At 43.0% G+C, this 16,852-nt stretch overlaps 1 protein-coding gene across 1 annotated transcript in view; it reads left to right on the top strand.

The window, feature by feature from the left end:
* Positions 1-15,546, top strand: part of dock10 (dedicator of cytokinesis 10) — a 55,419-nt gene extending 39,873 nt beyond the window's left edge. The window contains exons 36-54 of the mRNA XM_030778697.1: positions 24-90; positions 381-428; positions 5,007-5,111; positions 5,887-6,042; positions 6,279-6,363; positions 6,714-6,851; positions 7,082-7,264; positions 7,806-7,916; positions 8,091-8,306; positions 8,564-8,621; positions 10,819-10,925; positions 11,080-11,202; positions 11,323-11,436; positions 12,639-12,785; positions 12,971-13,181; positions 13,351-13,541; positions 13,689-13,789; positions 14,119-14,257; positions 15,479-15,546. Of these exons, the coding sequence (XP_030634557.1) occupies positions 24-90; positions 381-428; positions 5,007-5,111; positions 5,887-6,042; positions 6,279-6,363; positions 6,714-6,851; positions 7,082-7,264; positions 7,806-7,916; positions 8,091-8,306; positions 8,564-8,621; positions 10,819-10,925; positions 11,080-11,202; positions 11,323-11,436; positions 12,639-12,785; positions 12,971-13,181; positions 13,351-13,541; positions 13,689-13,789; positions 14,119-14,257; positions 15,479-15,526 (2,348 nt within the window). The 3' untranslated portion in view covers positions 15,527-15,546. The remainder of the gene's footprint in view (positions 1-23; positions 91-380; positions 429-5,006; positions 5,112-5,886; positions 6,043-6,278; positions 6,364-6,713; positions 6,852-7,081; positions 7,265-7,805; positions 7,917-8,090; positions 8,307-8,563; positions 8,622-10,818; positions 10,926-11,079; positions 11,203-11,322; positions 11,437-12,638; positions 12,786-12,970; positions 13,182-13,350; positions 13,542-13,688; positions 13,790-14,118; positions 14,258-15,478) is intronic.
* Positions 15,547-16,852: the final 1,306 nt, after the last annotated feature.

Raw genomic sequence — 16,852 nt, 5'->3', positions numbered from 1 at the left:
GCTGGTTTTCTCTGGCCTTCCAGATGTCTTGCTCTCCTACTGGCACCGTGCGGTCCATCAGGAAATCTCTGACTTCTTCAATATTCTAGAGTGAGTAACCCCCTTCTTCCGTGTGATAGATGGGTAACGGATTGTTTGTGTGCGTGCGTGCGTGTGTGTGTGTACACCTGTGTGTGTGTGTGTGTGTGTGTGTGTGTGTGTGTGTGTGTATTTATCGGTCTACTCTGCCAGACAAACAATAATTAAAAAGAGATCATGTAGATTTGTGCTCACACATGGACACACACACATATAAACAAACACAGAGAGAGAGGGGGGGGGGGGGGAGAGCAGTCCTTTATGTGTGTTACTTACAAACTAATCCCTCGACATTTCCACAGGCTGTGTCTGCAGCACTTCAGATTTCTGGGAAAGCGTCAGATAGCCAGGTAAGTTTTTGCTGTGTCATTGTTCAACACTGTTTTTAGTGTGTATGGTGTGTGTATGCGTGCATGTGCGTGTGTGTGGGCGCCGGTATATGCGTATACAAAGCTATGAAGAGTGTCCAACGGGATCTCTTCCAGCTGTCTCCCAGTTTGCATTTCTCATGGAGAAGGAGACAGAGAGGGAAGGAGGGAGAGCACTGTAAGTGAGAAAGAAATAGGCAGAGGGATTTCGGAACTCTTGCCAAGCTTGGAAAAAGAAGAAAGAGAGGGAGAGAGAGAGAGAGAGAGAGGGAGAGAGAGATCCCCTGCTGTCTGGACCGAGGGGCTAGAGGGAGGAGGAGGAGGGTGCGGGGGAACTTTTTGATTCATAGCACGTACGCGCAAATACACACACGCATACGCATACACACACGCACACTCACGCACACACACATATGCTTTTCACATATGAAGATTTTCACATAGCCAGCAGACACTGAGGGATACAGTTGTCTGTGAACTGCTTGTTTGTGTTTGTTCATTCTGTTCTTTGGATTCTTCATCAGCTGCACAGAACTCCACAGTCAATGTCATTAGTCTGGCACCTCAAAGATCAACAGTAGGAACAGAAATACAGAGGAGAGAGAGAGAGAGAGAGAGAGCGAGAGAGAGCAAAACAGAGACAGAAAGAGTTAGAGAGAATTTCTGCAGATTAATGTATCATCACAATATCATATAAAACAGAAATCTTTCAACTACACCCATTTCAATGCATCAAAAAAAAAAAGCTAATTCATTACCACTGGCTGCACTGTTTCCCAAGGTCTCTCATGGCTTTGAAGTCATTCAATTCAAACAGTAATTTTGATTTAATAAGACATTTAAGAACTGGCCCAGCTTTCAGACCAGGCCTCTCCTCCGTTCTGTTCCTCCCCATCAGGTTGGAATGATCCAAAAGAAAAATTCATTTATTATTATTTATTCTTATATTGCTGAACTATATTTAAAAATAAGAATGGAGCCATGGATGTTAAACAACTCTCTGAGCAGATGAAACTATGACAACAGTCTTTTTACAGTCCAAACAGTGAAATATGCTTTTCTTCTGATCATAGTGCGCACATTGCTGCAAAAGAAAATTGCTGTGGGATTTTAAACAGATGCGAAAGCATCAATAGAAGCTGGCCTATATAAAGCTCGCCGCTGGAGATAAGCACAGTACAGCCAGATAAGAGGTGACGAGAGCGTGTGTTCAGTAGGCCAAACTCAGCCTAGTCTGTAGCGTTCAGACGTTTGATTGCCCTCCTAACACAGGGAAGCTCTGTGAGGACACCTCTGGCCTCCGGTCATGTTTCACGAACTACCAGCTTCGAACTACCAGTAAACAGTTCTCAGGAGCCTTTTTCCTATTTTTAGGTCTGGTCCCCGCACTCTCCTTAAAGTGTCAAACTGTCCCCGCTCTTAAAAAGGGCACAAAAACCAAAGTGTAGCCTCTTTAGTGTCCGTCAGGAATAAAGCTCTTGTTATTCAGTGAGGAGTGACATTGAAAGAGTCTCTCTGTGTCAGGCATTTGGATCTAAGCAGCTTTCTCATCAGAAACTGGAAACAAAATGTAAGCCCTTTGCTTGTTCGGTATGTTGGACCTTGCACCACCGCCACCTTTTCTGAATCGGAATAACATGAGCCAAGTAAACCCCCAAGTATTTTATCCTGTTTGACTTTCTTCTCCATGTTAAACTGCCAGGTTTTGCCCCCCCACCCCCCCTCCAAACATTGCTTTCCCCACACACTCGGTCTTTAAGCAACAAAGTATCACTCTGTCACTAGTTTATTTGTGATTTGGCACTGCTTAAATATGTTTAGCTGTAATAAACATGGGCAAGCCTTGCCAAATCACAGGCCCCTCTCTCTCTCTCTCTCGCGTGTGCCCTGACGCGCTGCCAGGGATGTTTGTTTATTCATATACGTCCAGAAATCACATAAGTCATGCAATTTAGTGCTTAGTTCATTTAATGTCAGGCCTTCATTAGGGAAGTGTGTATTTCTGAATGAATGCTCTTCAATGTGTCATTCTCTGTGCAATGCAATTCTCCCCGCTATGAAAAGTCACTCCTTAGGGCCATTCAGTTTTATTCAAAGAGAGAGCGAGAGACAGAGAGAGAGAGAGAGAGAGAAGGGGAGAGAAAGAAAAACTGGTTTGGCAAGTCTGATAAAAGAGTGTTTTTTCCTCAGTCTGTCTGTCTGTCTCTCTCTCTCTCTCTCTCTCTCTCTCTCTCTCTCTTTAGCTAATTAAATTAGCTCCCATATCCTCTTGCTCTGAATGAGTGGGATTATTTCTCTTTTTTGTGTCTGCCAACAAAAGGCAGAGATGGCAGGCTGTAGTACTATGTCAGGCATTAGCAGAATAAAGACCATCGGGTTTCTCAAACGACACCAAGGCCACTGCTTAACATGCATTTCTAATACCAGCCAGAGAAGGATTAGCATACTCTACCCCCCCCCTCCTCTCTCTCCCTCTCTTTCACTTCCTCCATCTCTCTCTCTCTCTCTCTCTCTGTCTCTCTCCCCGTCTCTTGGAGGTATGAAAATGAGGGCTTTGATGCTAGGCTTCGGTCTGTATGGGTTTTATTTTTGAAGTGAGGCAGTGACTTTTGCTCAGCATCCTCTACTGTTTGAAGGTTACTCTGAGACTTACTCCAAGAGCATATTCTGTTCCAAAGGAAGCTGCTCTTTTTGCTCTCTCTCTCTCTCTCTCTCTCTCTCTCTCTCTCTCTCTCTCTCTCTCTCTCTCTCTCTCTCCCCCTCTCTGCCTCTCTCTCTCTCTCTCTCTCTCTCTCTCTCTCCCTCTCTGCCTCTGTCTCTCTCTCTCTTTCTCTCTCTCTCTCCCTCTCCCTCTCCCTCTTTCTCTCTCTCTCTCTGTCTCCCCCTCTCTGCCTCTGTCTCTCTTTCTCTCTCTCTCTCCTTCTGTCTCTGCCTCTGTCTCTCTCCCTCTCCCTCTCCCTCTCTCTCTCTCTCTCTCTCTCTCTCTGTCTCTCTGCCTGTCTCTCTCTCTCTCTCTCGTTTTACCTCTGTGAACTGTACATGTTTCCAGCAGAGTGATATATGTTCCTTCATAAGGCAGAGACAGTACGTAATATCTACATGACACAGTAATGATACTGAACGATACAGAGGATAGAATTATACGCTACGTTTCATCCACATACAGTTTCAATGTGGTATATATTTCATATGTATCACATGCAGCTGTTGTTCTGATCTAGTCCATGTACCGACTTTACGCGCATCAGTTTATCTCCACTATGCTTGAGTCAGACTTCACTCTGTTATACACGTCTACGAGCGGAGCCCTGACATTAATCAGTATACAGTATGTCCGTATGTGTGTACACGCACGCGTGTGTGCGTGTGTTAAATGTCCTCTGTTCTCTTCTCTTTCCACTATGCATGTTATTCACTCATTTATTGACCAGTTAATGGCCCCCTCTCTCTCTTTTTCTATCTCTCTTTCTCTCTCTCTTTTTCTCTCTCTCTCTCTTTCTCTCTCCCATTTTTCTCACTAATGTAGTCTATTGACTGATCCGTTTTTTTGTTTTTTTTTTCCTGCCTGTTTCATGTGTGAGAAAGCGTGATGCAACAAATGTAATACTGCTACGTCCTGACTCACACTCACACATTTTCCATCAGCCGCTCATAAAGGATCCACTGTCAGCTCTTAGTGACTACATTAAGCACATTTATTACTTTCTTTGTTTATAGCTTCCATATGTACACATGGTATCGTTTTTATTATCAGATCTGATGCTGAATTACCTGTGAGTTTCACATAAAGTGGTCTTGCAATATTTCATACTCTTATGGTGTATTATGTAGATGATCTACAGAGTTATGTAACCGTATACTGGTTATTATTGCTCATAATGTTTGGCAAAAGTCCCAGAGGAAATCAGTCCTTCCTTAACTTGGTTTCGTTCTTTACTGAGTATAATGTATTTTTATCGTATTGCCTCATATCAAGTGTATTGCCTCGCTGTATTGTGTTACGTGTGTGTTTTTATGTGTTTGTATTTTTTTCGTGTGTGTGTGTGTGTGTGTGTGCGTGTGTGTGCAAATACCCTGCGTTGTTTTGCTTTCTTTCATTTTCTTCTCATACACTCAGTCATTTGTTTCTGTACTCATTCTTTTCATCCCTCCTTCTGCACACTGCAACTTTCTCTTATAAACACGCGTTACTGCCTCAGACGCTCACTGAAACCATATCTAGACCTTTACGAAACGTAGCCTCCAAACGAACGCTCAACACATTAGACATCACATAAGGCACTTAACCCCTCCATTCTATAAGCTAACATCTGTTAATGCTTCAGCCTAACGTTAAATGAACGTCAAATTAACCAACCTCGAACCTGATCTTGCCTGCACTTGGTTGCTTGAGTCTCAGCTCTTCGTCCGACAGTCCGGCCCCGCCCCTTTGCTGCGGTATCAATGGGGATGAGGGGGATAAAGAGTGTGGGGAAAACTGATGATAATGATAATGATAGTGATAACGAGGAATGTTGGGGCGTGTCTTAACCCTGCTGTCATTGGCTCCGTTGTACACAGGAAGCTAGCGGCCGCCCTAAAGCTGGCGCAAGCCACGCAGAACAATGGCACCCTGAAAGGTTCTAACACATCCTCCCAGTCTTCCACAGGGCTCCTCCCACAATGGTAAACACTCCACAGCCCGCAACCAATAGCAGCTTCTTTAACAATGATATATACGCTTTATACGGTAGTACAATCATTTCCCTTACAGTCATAGCAGAAGACCACAGTTATGTTTTTATGAATAGAATTGGGAATGGTGAAACGTGTTTTATGTTGTAATATGAGCTATTTAGACACTGAGAGGGAATATGTACCACTGTCTAGTTCTTACATACACACGCATACACACACACACACACACACACACACACACACACACACACATGCAGACCATGTGTCCTTGTGGTAGTCAGAAGTTCATCATTTTTCATCGTAGTTGTCACCATTGTGTTGAAGAAGGCCCAGAAGTGTGTCCCATGACACAGTGTGGCTGCCATTTTGTCTAACCAACACATCCCTTACTGTTTTGTCTTATGTGTAGTGTGTTTTGGTTTTTTTGTGAATGACAAGTCTCTTGTCTTCTTTATTCTCCCTTTGTGGAAATGAAACCCTGATATGAAAAGTTATCTAATATCCTAAGTCTATAACCCTTGTCAATACTGTCACAAGAGCGTAGGAAATGATTAAGACAAAAGCACAAAATGAAAAGAATCGGTACCGTTTAAAATCAGTATTGGACTTTTTTTATCTTTTCTTCACACACTGAGGTGTAGCACACACATTCAATAGAACTGAGAGGAGTCTATGAAATGAAAGTGATTTGTAATGAAATGCCTTCTCCTGTTAAACGCATTACACAACGTTGCCTCTTCCTCCTCATCCTTACCTTACCCAGGATGCTGTCAAGCCAAGATGGGCACAGACATGCTCGTTCCCAGACCATGCCCATCATTAGGGGCAAGAACGCTCTGACCAACCCCAAACTGCTGCAGATGATGGAGACAGGTAATGCCACAGCCAGCATGAACACTAAATCAGACCCCAGTGTTCAGTCTTTTCCTTCAACACTGCCTGTCCCACAATACCCTTAACACGGTCTGTAAGAATTTAAGCTGATGAGGAAATAACTGAATTGATTCACCTGTGTGTGTGTGTGTGTATGTGTGTGTGTGTGTGTGTGTGTGCGTGTGTGCGCGCGTGCATGTGTCTGGGTGTACGTGTGTGTGTGTGTGTGTGTGTGTTTATGTGTGTGTCAGATGGAAACGTTCCTGAGGGAGACACCTTGAGCCCGGCTGACATTGAGGCTAATCTGTCCACTGAAGTAGCCCTTACAGTGCTGGATGTATTAGGACTCTTTGTTCATCACCATAAGGTCAGTACTGACCCACTCTCTTGCATGTAAATGTCAGTAAGTGTGTAATGAAGGTGAAAAAAAAACCAGATGAAATCTTTTTAGGGAAAGCAATGACTGTACAAGAATAGCTGGGCTGAAATTTCATTTTGAGGCATGCTGCTGAAAATGAAATCAAATCAATCTGACTGAGCCCTATGCTAATCATATACTGCCCCCTGGTGGAAAGTGAAGTGAATGATGATGGTTTCCAAACGAAGTATCAGTACGGTCAAATTACTGTTGACATAATGAGTGTATTTGGATGTTTTGGATGTGTGTGTGTGTGTGTTTCATAATGCCTGACGTGTACTGCGTTTTCTCTCTTTCAGAAACAGCTACAGCAGGATGAAGGCCAGAACCCTCTGATGAAGAAAGTGTTTGACACGTACCTGCTCTTCTTCCAGATTAATCAGTCCACCACCACTCTCAGACATGTCTTTGCCGCCCTACGACTCTTCATTCAGAAGGTAACAATACGCTGCCTTCGCCAAGGCACCCAGTCACACTGCCTGTGCCGGAAGACATTTTGTGAAGCTTGTACTGCTGCTCCTCAGAACTGAAATTCAGCCTTTACTTCAGACACCGTTTTCTCTGAAAATCTTTTCCTGTTCCTTGAGGGCTTCACTTCCTCCACCAATTTGTTGGTTTTTTTTATATTCTCCTCTCTCTCTCTCTGTCTGTTTCTCTCTGTTTCCAGTTCCCCTCGGTGTTTTTCCAGGGAAAAGCAGACATGTGTGGCTGTCTGTGTTATGAGATTCTAAAGTGCTGTAACCATCGCTCCAGCTCCACTCAGACCGAGGCCTCCGCCCTTCTCTACTTCTTCATGAGAAAAAACTTTGAGTTCACCAAGGGCAAATCTATCGTCCGCTCCCATCTGCAGGTCTGTGTGTGTGTGTGTGTTTGTGTGTGTTTCAATATATTCAGCAGAAGGCTAGGTTTGTTTTAGTATAGCATGTCTTCCATCGTGAATTCTACAATAAAAAATCTTCAGTAACCATCCTTTTACGGGACCCCTGCATACAGACTTTCATTCAGAAATACATTTATATGCTTGAATCACCTTTTAAAATAACTGTCCATGATCCCTGTTTTATGAGGCCATTCATCATCTGTTTCACCTCACTGATTGGCTTTGCAAATGCATGTCACATATTTCATGCCGATTGGCTAAGTGCCAAGGTGAGACCAAGGCTCCTCCAGCTGTCAGCTTGGCCGTGGACCAGCATTCGGACGGCTCATGCACTTCTGTAGTTGTGTCTTCTCCCTTTAGAAGAGAAAACTGACAAACTACAGAGCCCCCCTCCCCCCAAAAAAGAGATGAGAAAACCAAACAATCCTTTCACACAGCCTGTTTCTGTCAGACTTTGTAAATGGTTATTAATTCATTCCCTTTTTTTCCCCCTACTCCTCTGTTCCTGTAGCTCATTAAGGCAGTTAGCCAGCTGATTGCAGATGCGGGAATTGGTGGCTCGCGCTTCCAACAGTCCCTGGCTATTATCAACAACTTCGCCAATGGTGATGCTCCGCTCAAAGTAAGAATCTCGTCCTGCTCCAACACTCCAGACATAAACCTAGCCATTGGCTGACACTCGCTCAGTCATATGCGTAATACACGTCCATACATGTTACATTATATATTACATACGTTACATTCGTCTGTCGTGTTATGTGGTGTCAGAAGTGGGATTTCTGCTCTGTCTCCTTAGAGCACATCCTTCCCGGCGGAGGTGAAGGACCTTACGAAGCGGATCCGCACGGTTCTGATGGCCACGTCTCAGATGAAGGAGCACGAGAAGGACCCGGAGATGCTGGTGGACCTGCAGTACAGCCTGGCTAACTCCTACGCCAGTACACCTGAGCTCAGACGCACCTGGCTGGAGAGCATGGCCAAGATCCACGTCCGCAACGGAGACCTGTCAGAGGTATGGCTCTTTATCCTCGATGGGTAAATAAGGACTTAGACAAGATAAGACAAATAGGCACTAAAATGGCACTAAAAAATATTGAAACATTTTATTTAATTTCTAAATCTAGGTTAGGATATTATCTCACTGTGTTATGTGAGCAGCCTAACCAAATGGCTATTGTCGAGAAAAGACAAGTTTTTTTTTTGTTTTCACTCAGATGTTTATCTCACTCAAGCATCTGCCTAAATTTTCCACCCTGTTCTCTGTTCCAGGCCGCCATGTGCTATATCCACATCTCTGCCCTCATAGCAGAGTCACTGAAGAGGAGAGGTGAGCGCCCCCTGCTGTCCGTAAACGTTTCCGCATCTGCATAGTGCCTGCCACATCGCTCTTTCTCGCTGTTTGTGTTTACGTGCCTACACGTGCGTGTTGTCGCGTCCGCTCGATTTCGATCGCTCGGCTAACGTTGCAGACGCGTGCTGGGCGAGCTTGCTTGGGTGTGCTGGTTAGTTAGTGCTGGCTGTTTTTCTGCCGCTCCGCGTCCTACTCTACTGGGTGCCTTTTACTAGCAGAGAGACAAACAAGATTACACCCTGGTATCTATGTTTTTTTCTCTCTGTTGTTTCCCTTATGGATTGTTGTCAATAACATAGTTGTTGTTGTTTTTAACATATCACCTTTCGATATTGTGATATGCTTTTAACTGATCCGTACTAAGTAGGATGCAATGTAAATTTAGTTCTCAGTATAGAGATATGAAGAAAACAGATCACAACTGTAAACAAGCTTTTAAAGTAAATTAGATGTATAAAGGGAAAAGATTTCTTAATGAAGAGTAATCTTCAGAAAACAGATCCTAATTAAATGATATTCTGTTATCTTATTTAGCAGTGCAGTCAATGCAGTCGTCCGCATGTAACTGTACAATATGTTTGATTTTTATGTGTTTTTTCTATACTTACACCGATTTGCTGTGATATGGTAGAGTGTGTGTGTTGCTGTAGCTGGGTGTTGGTCTGTAGCATCTCAGTTTACCAGCATGTGCATGACTAAGCATGAGATGTATGGCTGTCCAAGAGCATTCTCTCTCTCTCTTTCTCTCTCTCTCTCTCTCTCTCTCTCTCTCTCTTTCTCTCTCTCTCTCTGTCTGTCTTTGTCTCTCTCTCTCTCTCCCTCTCTCTCTCTCTCTCTCTCTCTCTGCCTGTGGCGTTGTGTAGCATGTGTTTGTGGCATGCGCTCATACGTAGAGCTGAGAGCTGAAAGGCAAGTCTGTAGAAGAAGTTTGAAATGTGTTTTATTTTTAAACGAATCTCCTACACCTTTACAACCACAGGTTACTGGAAGCCTGACAAGGCCAGGATGTCAGCAGTAGGCACGGAGGAGGCCAATGTAATTAACTGTAGCCCCTTACTAACCCCACAAGACGGAGAAAGTGAGTGCCCCTCTGCCACGCCCCGCTGCTTCCCCCCAAAGGATGACCATGGTGCACTAGTTACTGGTTATACTGGAGTGAATATTGCTCATGGTTGAAGCAGGTCTTACCATGTCTTTTCTGTAGGTCAGAGAGGGTAATGTTGTAAGCTGACTCTATAGAGTGAGGTCGTTTATGGTCTTTAGAGCCATTCCTTTGGGGGTTGTGCTTCATAGAATTTTCCAGAAAAAATCATAGATGAATAAATTCTCTTTTTTTAATGTAAGCAGACATATTATCATTGTTTTTGCTCATATTTTGGTTGACTGCATAAGGCATTGGATTTATCTCCTACAGACAGGTACCTCCACAGACACTCTCTTTACTGCACTTGTGTAAACTATATCTATAAATCACTCTTTTAATAGCTTTTTCAAAAAAGAAAAAGCTATGTGCACCTTTGTTTCTGTTTTGTTTAGTTTGATATTGTTCACATTGTGGTCCAGAGGATGTGTTAGTTGATGTGAATAGGTGTGTGTGTGTGTGTGTGTGTGTCTGGCTCTGTGTTTGTGAGAGAAGGTATGCCCACCAAGACACTGAATCACTGTTCTGTCCACTGGCCCCAGTTCACTGTGCTGTAATACTTGTGTTTGGCTACAGTAAGATTACTGCATGTCTCTGTGACTCACACTGTCACAGTGTCAGTGGTGTTGCTCCATGTTAATGTAACACAGTTATTAGTTCAGTTACACTTTGTGAGCTGATTAAAGAAGAGAATGGATAAATGAAGAATGAAGTCATTAAATAGTAATGATAGTGCAAATGGTGATGGTAATACATTTTTTACCTTTCCTTTCAAAAAGTAGCCATAGTCATAGTGTATTAAAATGTAAAAACATGAAATGAGGATAAAAACAGCTTACGAAACGAATAAATAAATGAATGAGTAGTTGGAGGGAAGGATGGATGGATGGATGGATGGATGGATGGATGGATGGATGGATGGATGGAAGGCTAAAGAACTGTGTTGATGAATGAATGTAAAGTTTGCCCGTTAATGAACATTAGTGTAGAGACGTGATGTGCTGTTCTCTCTCCCTCCGTGTGAATGCTCAGCTTCTTTCTGCATGGGCTGGGCTGCATTCATGAACATCTCACCCAACGTGAAGGAAGAAGGAGCCATGAAAGAGGACACAGGCACGCAAGACACTCCTTACACAGAGGTAATTACCTACTCATCCCAGGTCCAATTAGGACTTCTTTTCTACTCCACCAATTAATCACAGGAGCTTAATGAATTATGCATTCTTCATTGAGTCGTTCATTCCATCACTCTCTTTCTCTCTCTCTCTCTCTCTCTCTCTCTCTGGTATGTAGGACACACTGGTGGAGCAGTTGGAACTCTGTGTAGATTACCTATGGAAATCGGAGAGATACGAGCTTATTGCAGATATCAACAAACCCGTCATCGCTGTCTTTGAGAAGAGACGAGACTTCAAGGTGAATTGATTTTACTGAAAAGAAAAAAAAAACAGATATACTATGTACTTTTTGCTTTCCGTTACTGTACAAATTTCCCAATGCGGACATGAACTCGTATATTTTCCAATGTTTCCACAGCGCTTGTCTGAGTTGTACTACGACATCCACCGCTCCTACCTGAAGGTCACAGAGGTCGTGAACTCCGAGAAGAGGCTCTTTGGCCGATATTACCGCGTCGCTTTCTACGGACAGGTGAGAGAAATACCACTTCACACATACACCATAATTATTAATGGTCGTGTTTGTGTGTTAGTTTGACAGAAAACATGTTATGGATGTATATCCACACGCTCCACCAGCACATTGCTGTGAACAGGCGTATTCTAAGGTGAATTATTAGTGTTTCTTTAATGTTCGATGATGTTTTTTGTCGAAGTAGTTCTGGAGCGGTGCTGTTCACAGTGAATGAGAGAACAGTGATGCAGTGTTTCAGCAGAGCTGGAAAAAATGTACGCTTTCAAAGCGCCAATGACGTGTCAAACGCCAGAGGGAAAAAAAAAAAGAGGAGTTTCTGTGTCTGTTAGGAGAGACAGTTCCACTGGTCGTTTTTATCGGGCTTTTTTAAAGAAAAAAAAAAAAATACCCCTCAGCCTCTCTCAGTCTCTTTAATTGCTCCGTCTGTTCTTTTCTTCTTTCGGTGATCTATGTCAGGCCGCGGTAAGTTTTCTTTTCTTTCGTTCAATTTCAGTTTCCAGGCTCCCCCTTCCCCCCCTCTTTTTTCCCACTTTCTAAATCCCTTAACTCCTCTAACCTCCCTTTAAACGGCATAGCTAATGACCGTCTACACCTCAGCGTATACATATCAATACATGTTCTTGTATGATATGCTATACCTCCTTCTCTTGGCCCCTACAGATTCCTTAAATATGAGATGAACCTATAGAAATAGGCGACAGGCAGAATCCTATTTTTTTTTGGCCAAATTCAGTCAACTAATCCTCATCGTAATCAGAGAAGTGTCCTAAAGGTTTGATCTTAACCTTTTCATTGTCCTGGTCTTTGATCTGTGGTGCTTTCAGAACGGCTGCTGTGACATCAATAATGAAACGGTGTAATAATGTTAGCTTGTAACGGGGAGGTTTGTTTTAACAGCCAGCTTTTGTGTCGGCTTACCTCGCTTTAATGAAGTGTGGTCCATTATGAGGTCAGAATAGAGTGAGGCATACACACACGCGTGCACACACACACACACACACACACACTCACACAAACATGTCTCCTTATGTCTTTCTCTCTGCTACCACTTGAGGACACTGTAGATAAGGTCTTGAAGACAACACCAAAGCTGCACATCTAACTCAGCAATGCACACACACACACACACACACACACACACACACACGCACACACACGTACATAGACACGGAGTGATTTTGGGTTTGTGTGTTCGTCAGGGCTTTTTTGAGGAGGAGGAGAGTAAAGAGTTCATCTATAAGGAGCCCAAGCTGACAGGCCTCTCCGAGATCTCCCAGAGACTCCTCAAACTCTACTCCGACAAGTTTGGAGCCGACAATGTCAAGATGATCCAGGACTCCAACAAAGTGAGTCTTACGCTCCTCTTTCTTTCTCATTCCATCTTTCTCTACCTCCTTCCATCTCTCTTCTAATCCTGCCTTTCTCTCACTGTCTTTTCTCATTCTAGCATCAGAGTTTTATTCCGTTTCTTCTACCTCACTGTAGACTCTTTGAAGATTACTCGCTAATGCTTTGCTGTTTTTTTGCTCAGGTCAATCCCAAAGATTTGGACCCCAGGTTTGCGTACATTCAGGTAACGTACGTGGTACCCTACTTCGACGAGAAAGAACAACAGGAGAAGAAGACGGACTTTGAGCATCATCACAACATCAGTCGCTTTGTCTTTGAGACGCCCTTCACGCTGTCTGGGAAGAAACACGGGGACGTGGAGGAGCAATGCAAGAGACGAACCATACTGACCAGTAAGTCAAACATGGACCAGTCAAGCCCTCTGTAATCCGTCAGTCTCTACTGGTCAGGTAACGGGCAGTTAGAATTACATTTCTCTCTCTCTCTCCCTTTCTCTCTCTCTGTCTCTCTCTCTCTCTCTCTCTCTCTGTCTCTCTCTCTCTGTTTCTCTGTCTCTCTCAGCGAGCTCTTCCTTCCCGTATCTGAAGAAGCGTATTCAGGTGGTGGAACAGCAGAGCACAGAGATGAACCCCATTGAGGTGGCTATCGATGAAATGAGTCGGAAAGTTTCTGAACTCAACCAGCTCTGCAGTATGGATGAGGTCGACATGATCCGTCTTCAGCTCAAACTGCAGGGCAGCGTCAGCGTCAAGGCACGGACACACACACACACACACATACATGCACACGCACCAACACACACACACACACACACAATCCATCGTCTGTAATTGCTCCCTCACTGTACTGAAAATGATACAGGCCATCAGATGACCTGACCATGTGGTTCCTCTCTCCAGGTGAATGCAGGGCCCATGGCTTACGCCCGAGCCTTCCTGGAGGAAAAGAATGCCAAAAAATACCCCGACAACCAAGTCAAACTCCTCAAGGAAATATTCAGGTACTCGTCTCACTGATTTTCTGTTTTTATTCTCCCTCCACGTGTTTTCTTCCTCTTCTACCCTGTGTCCTTCATTCTTCCTTTCCCTTTTCTCATCCACACTGGTATGACAAGCACTACAAACAGTGTGACCGACCATCAGCCTCTAAACAGCCCCAACCAAACAAACAGATGCCCACAAACCATCAGTCTACCCAGTGTCCTCTCACTTTGCACACTGATCACAGGCTTTGAGTCAGACAGATTCTAAAGGACGTCTCTCTCCCTTTCTCTTCTCTCTGTCTCTCTCTCTCTCTCTCTCTCTCTTTCTGTTTGCGGTGGGGTTGCAGGCGCTTTGCGGAGGCATGCGGCCAGGCTCTGGATGTGAATGAGAGGCTGATAAAGGAGGATCAGCTGGAGTATCAGGAGGAGATGAGAGCGCACTACAGGGACATGTTGACTGAGCTCTCTGCCATCATGAACGAGCAGGTAAGCAGGCAGCACAAAACACTGTTTCGCACACAAACACACACACACTCTCACACATACGCACACAACGCATACGCACGCGCATCACGCATACGCACACAAATGCACGCACGCACGCGCACGCACACACACACACACCCCACACTCACACACAAGGCAACGGCTTGCAGTTTAGGTCATACTTCATCTATCTGACATTATGAATAAGAATTTATGTGTTCTGTTTTTCTGTGTCATCCCCTGTCTGCTCTGCTCGTAGAAATGACATCATTTTTTTGTCATGTGTTACAACACAATGGTGTCTTTTGTTCAAAGGCATGTGTGTGCACATTTTGTGTGAGTATATGTATGTGTGTGGTAGGGTTTTTGTGGGGATGGCTATGAATCTGTTTTTTTGTTTTTTTTACCACACTTGTTTGCTTATATTTCCTCTTCCTGGTCCTCTACATGCCTTCTTTATGAAGTGTCTTTTTTTCTCAGCCCAGCCATTCTTTTGACCTGTCATTCTCTGACACGCACAATAAACATGACCACAGATCAAATAGTTCTCTTTTCTCATTTGTCTGTGTGTGTGTGTGTGTGTTGTCTCTTTGTCTCCTCATTCATGTCTGTCTCTGTGGCCTCAGCTCTCTTATAGCAAACACTCCTCCAGTATCAACACCTCCCTTTCTCCCACCTCACTCTCTGCCACAGCAGCAAAATCTGGTATGTCTCATCTTCGGCCAATCACTGCCCTTCAGATATTCTCCAACCAATGGCCTTTCTCCTGTTTTCTCTGTTTGTTTGCTCAGTCTGCTTTTGGAAGACTTTAAGCTATGGTCTTCTGTGCTGCACCAGTCTGTTGTGCTTGCCGTTATCATTAGCTTTTATTATTATTTTCAGTTCATAACTTAGCATTGTTCTGCTATTTTAGGTCATATTGTATTCACTATATTATATGACTTTGCTCTTCTCACATTATGGTAAATTATTTTTCATTTTGCCGAACACCACACTGATTATAAGTAGTACTGAGTGGATGTTCTGGTACGATAAAAAGTTTGCAGTTAGCAGAGAGCACATAGATAATTATGAAATCCTATTGATACTACTATTTCAGTTTCAATAAGCCCCTCCCACAGTGTTTTAAGGCCCCTCCCACATTGTGTTTCAAGCTCCTCCCACATTGTGTCTGCTGACATGGTTCATCAAACCGCCTCTGTTTCTTTCTAACCTTCACAGATCCCTCATACAAAACAGCCAGGAACGGACCGATCCAGCGCCTGCTGATTAGCCAGTAAGGAATGCTGAAAACTGCCAATATCCTCCAGGACATTTGACATTTGGCCCAAAAAAGCGGCTGCCAAATCCCCATTTCAGTGTTAATGTCAATATGAGAGAGCGTAAGCTTAGAAACTGTGACTTTGTGTGAACTGGAAAAAAAAAAAAAGGGAAGCTGATGGAAAAATTTCAGAGGTTTTTTTGGAACTGTCAGTGTCAAAGTTTGCAGCCCCGCGGATGAACCAGGATTCTGCACTGATCTGCATTTTGATTTTGAAGGCAGTGTCCTTATGTGCACTCCCCTGATTCCTGCAGTCTCCTACACACACACATACACACACACACACGCACACACACACACACATAGTCTCACACTCACATGCAGTATGCCTTCTCTCCTAGACCCTGTCCCTCTAGAAAACAGTGACCTTAATTAGCTTGGGGTGTGTTCAACTAAGCAGTTGTTGTTGTTTTTTTTTCTCGTGGTAAGTTTTTCAGTACTGCAACTATAGGTGAAACTTTTAAGGATACTTTGAGACTGTTTTAGAAATTTTAAGGGCATAATTATCTTTTTTTCATTACATGTACTACAAATAGTCTTGTTGAACACACCTCTAGTTCTTGTATGAATGTAGAACAGTTCCACGTTACCACATTGTATCCTAACATTTTGAAAGTCCCAGCTTATAGATTTTGCAAAAGGAAAATTGCTGTTTTATACCATTTTTACGACTGATAATGTGTTGTTATTATTTCATGTACTGTTTTAAATTGTAAATAAGAATAATTAATATTTAAAATGTTTCTTTTTATATAAAAATATATAAAACAATATATGAAATTTTGTTAGATAAATTAAAAAAAAAAAGATTGAATGAACTAAAATTTTATGTATAACATTCAAATAAAATTTGTTAATGTCCATAAATGAGACCAGAAAACCTTTTCTCCGAACACAATTTTGAACAAAGAGAAACACCATTCAAATAACGGCCATTATCTAAATGGTGTCTTTCTTTAGAGTGAACTACAGATAAACACAGGGTGCAACAATGAAATTAAACATGAATTATACATAACTTACATATAACTTGAGATTTGTCAGTAATTCTGTGTAATTTAACTTAAACATAAAAGTATAAGTAATGGTTTCCCACAATGGTACAGTTACTAAAGGATTTAGTAGAGCAGAGACAGACTGTGACAGATTATGCTAGTCGTTCCATTCATACATTCATTTTTGTCTGAACTGCTCCTTTGAAAAACACCATTGACTCAAAACAAGATATTTTAGGATGATTATATGAGCTTCATTTAAGATAAAAAGGCACAGCA

This window comes from Chanos chanos, chromosome 6, assembly GCF_902362185.1.
Source record: "Chanos chanos chromosome 6, fChaCha1.1, whole genome shotgun sequence".
In the NCBI taxonomy this organism is placed as follows: Eukaryota; Metazoa; Chordata; class Actinopteri; order Gonorynchiformes; family Chanidae; genus Chanos; species Chanos chanos.
The sequence above is the reverse complement of the archived record's forward strand: the minus strand, read 5'-3'. Positions and strand labels throughout refer to the sequence as shown.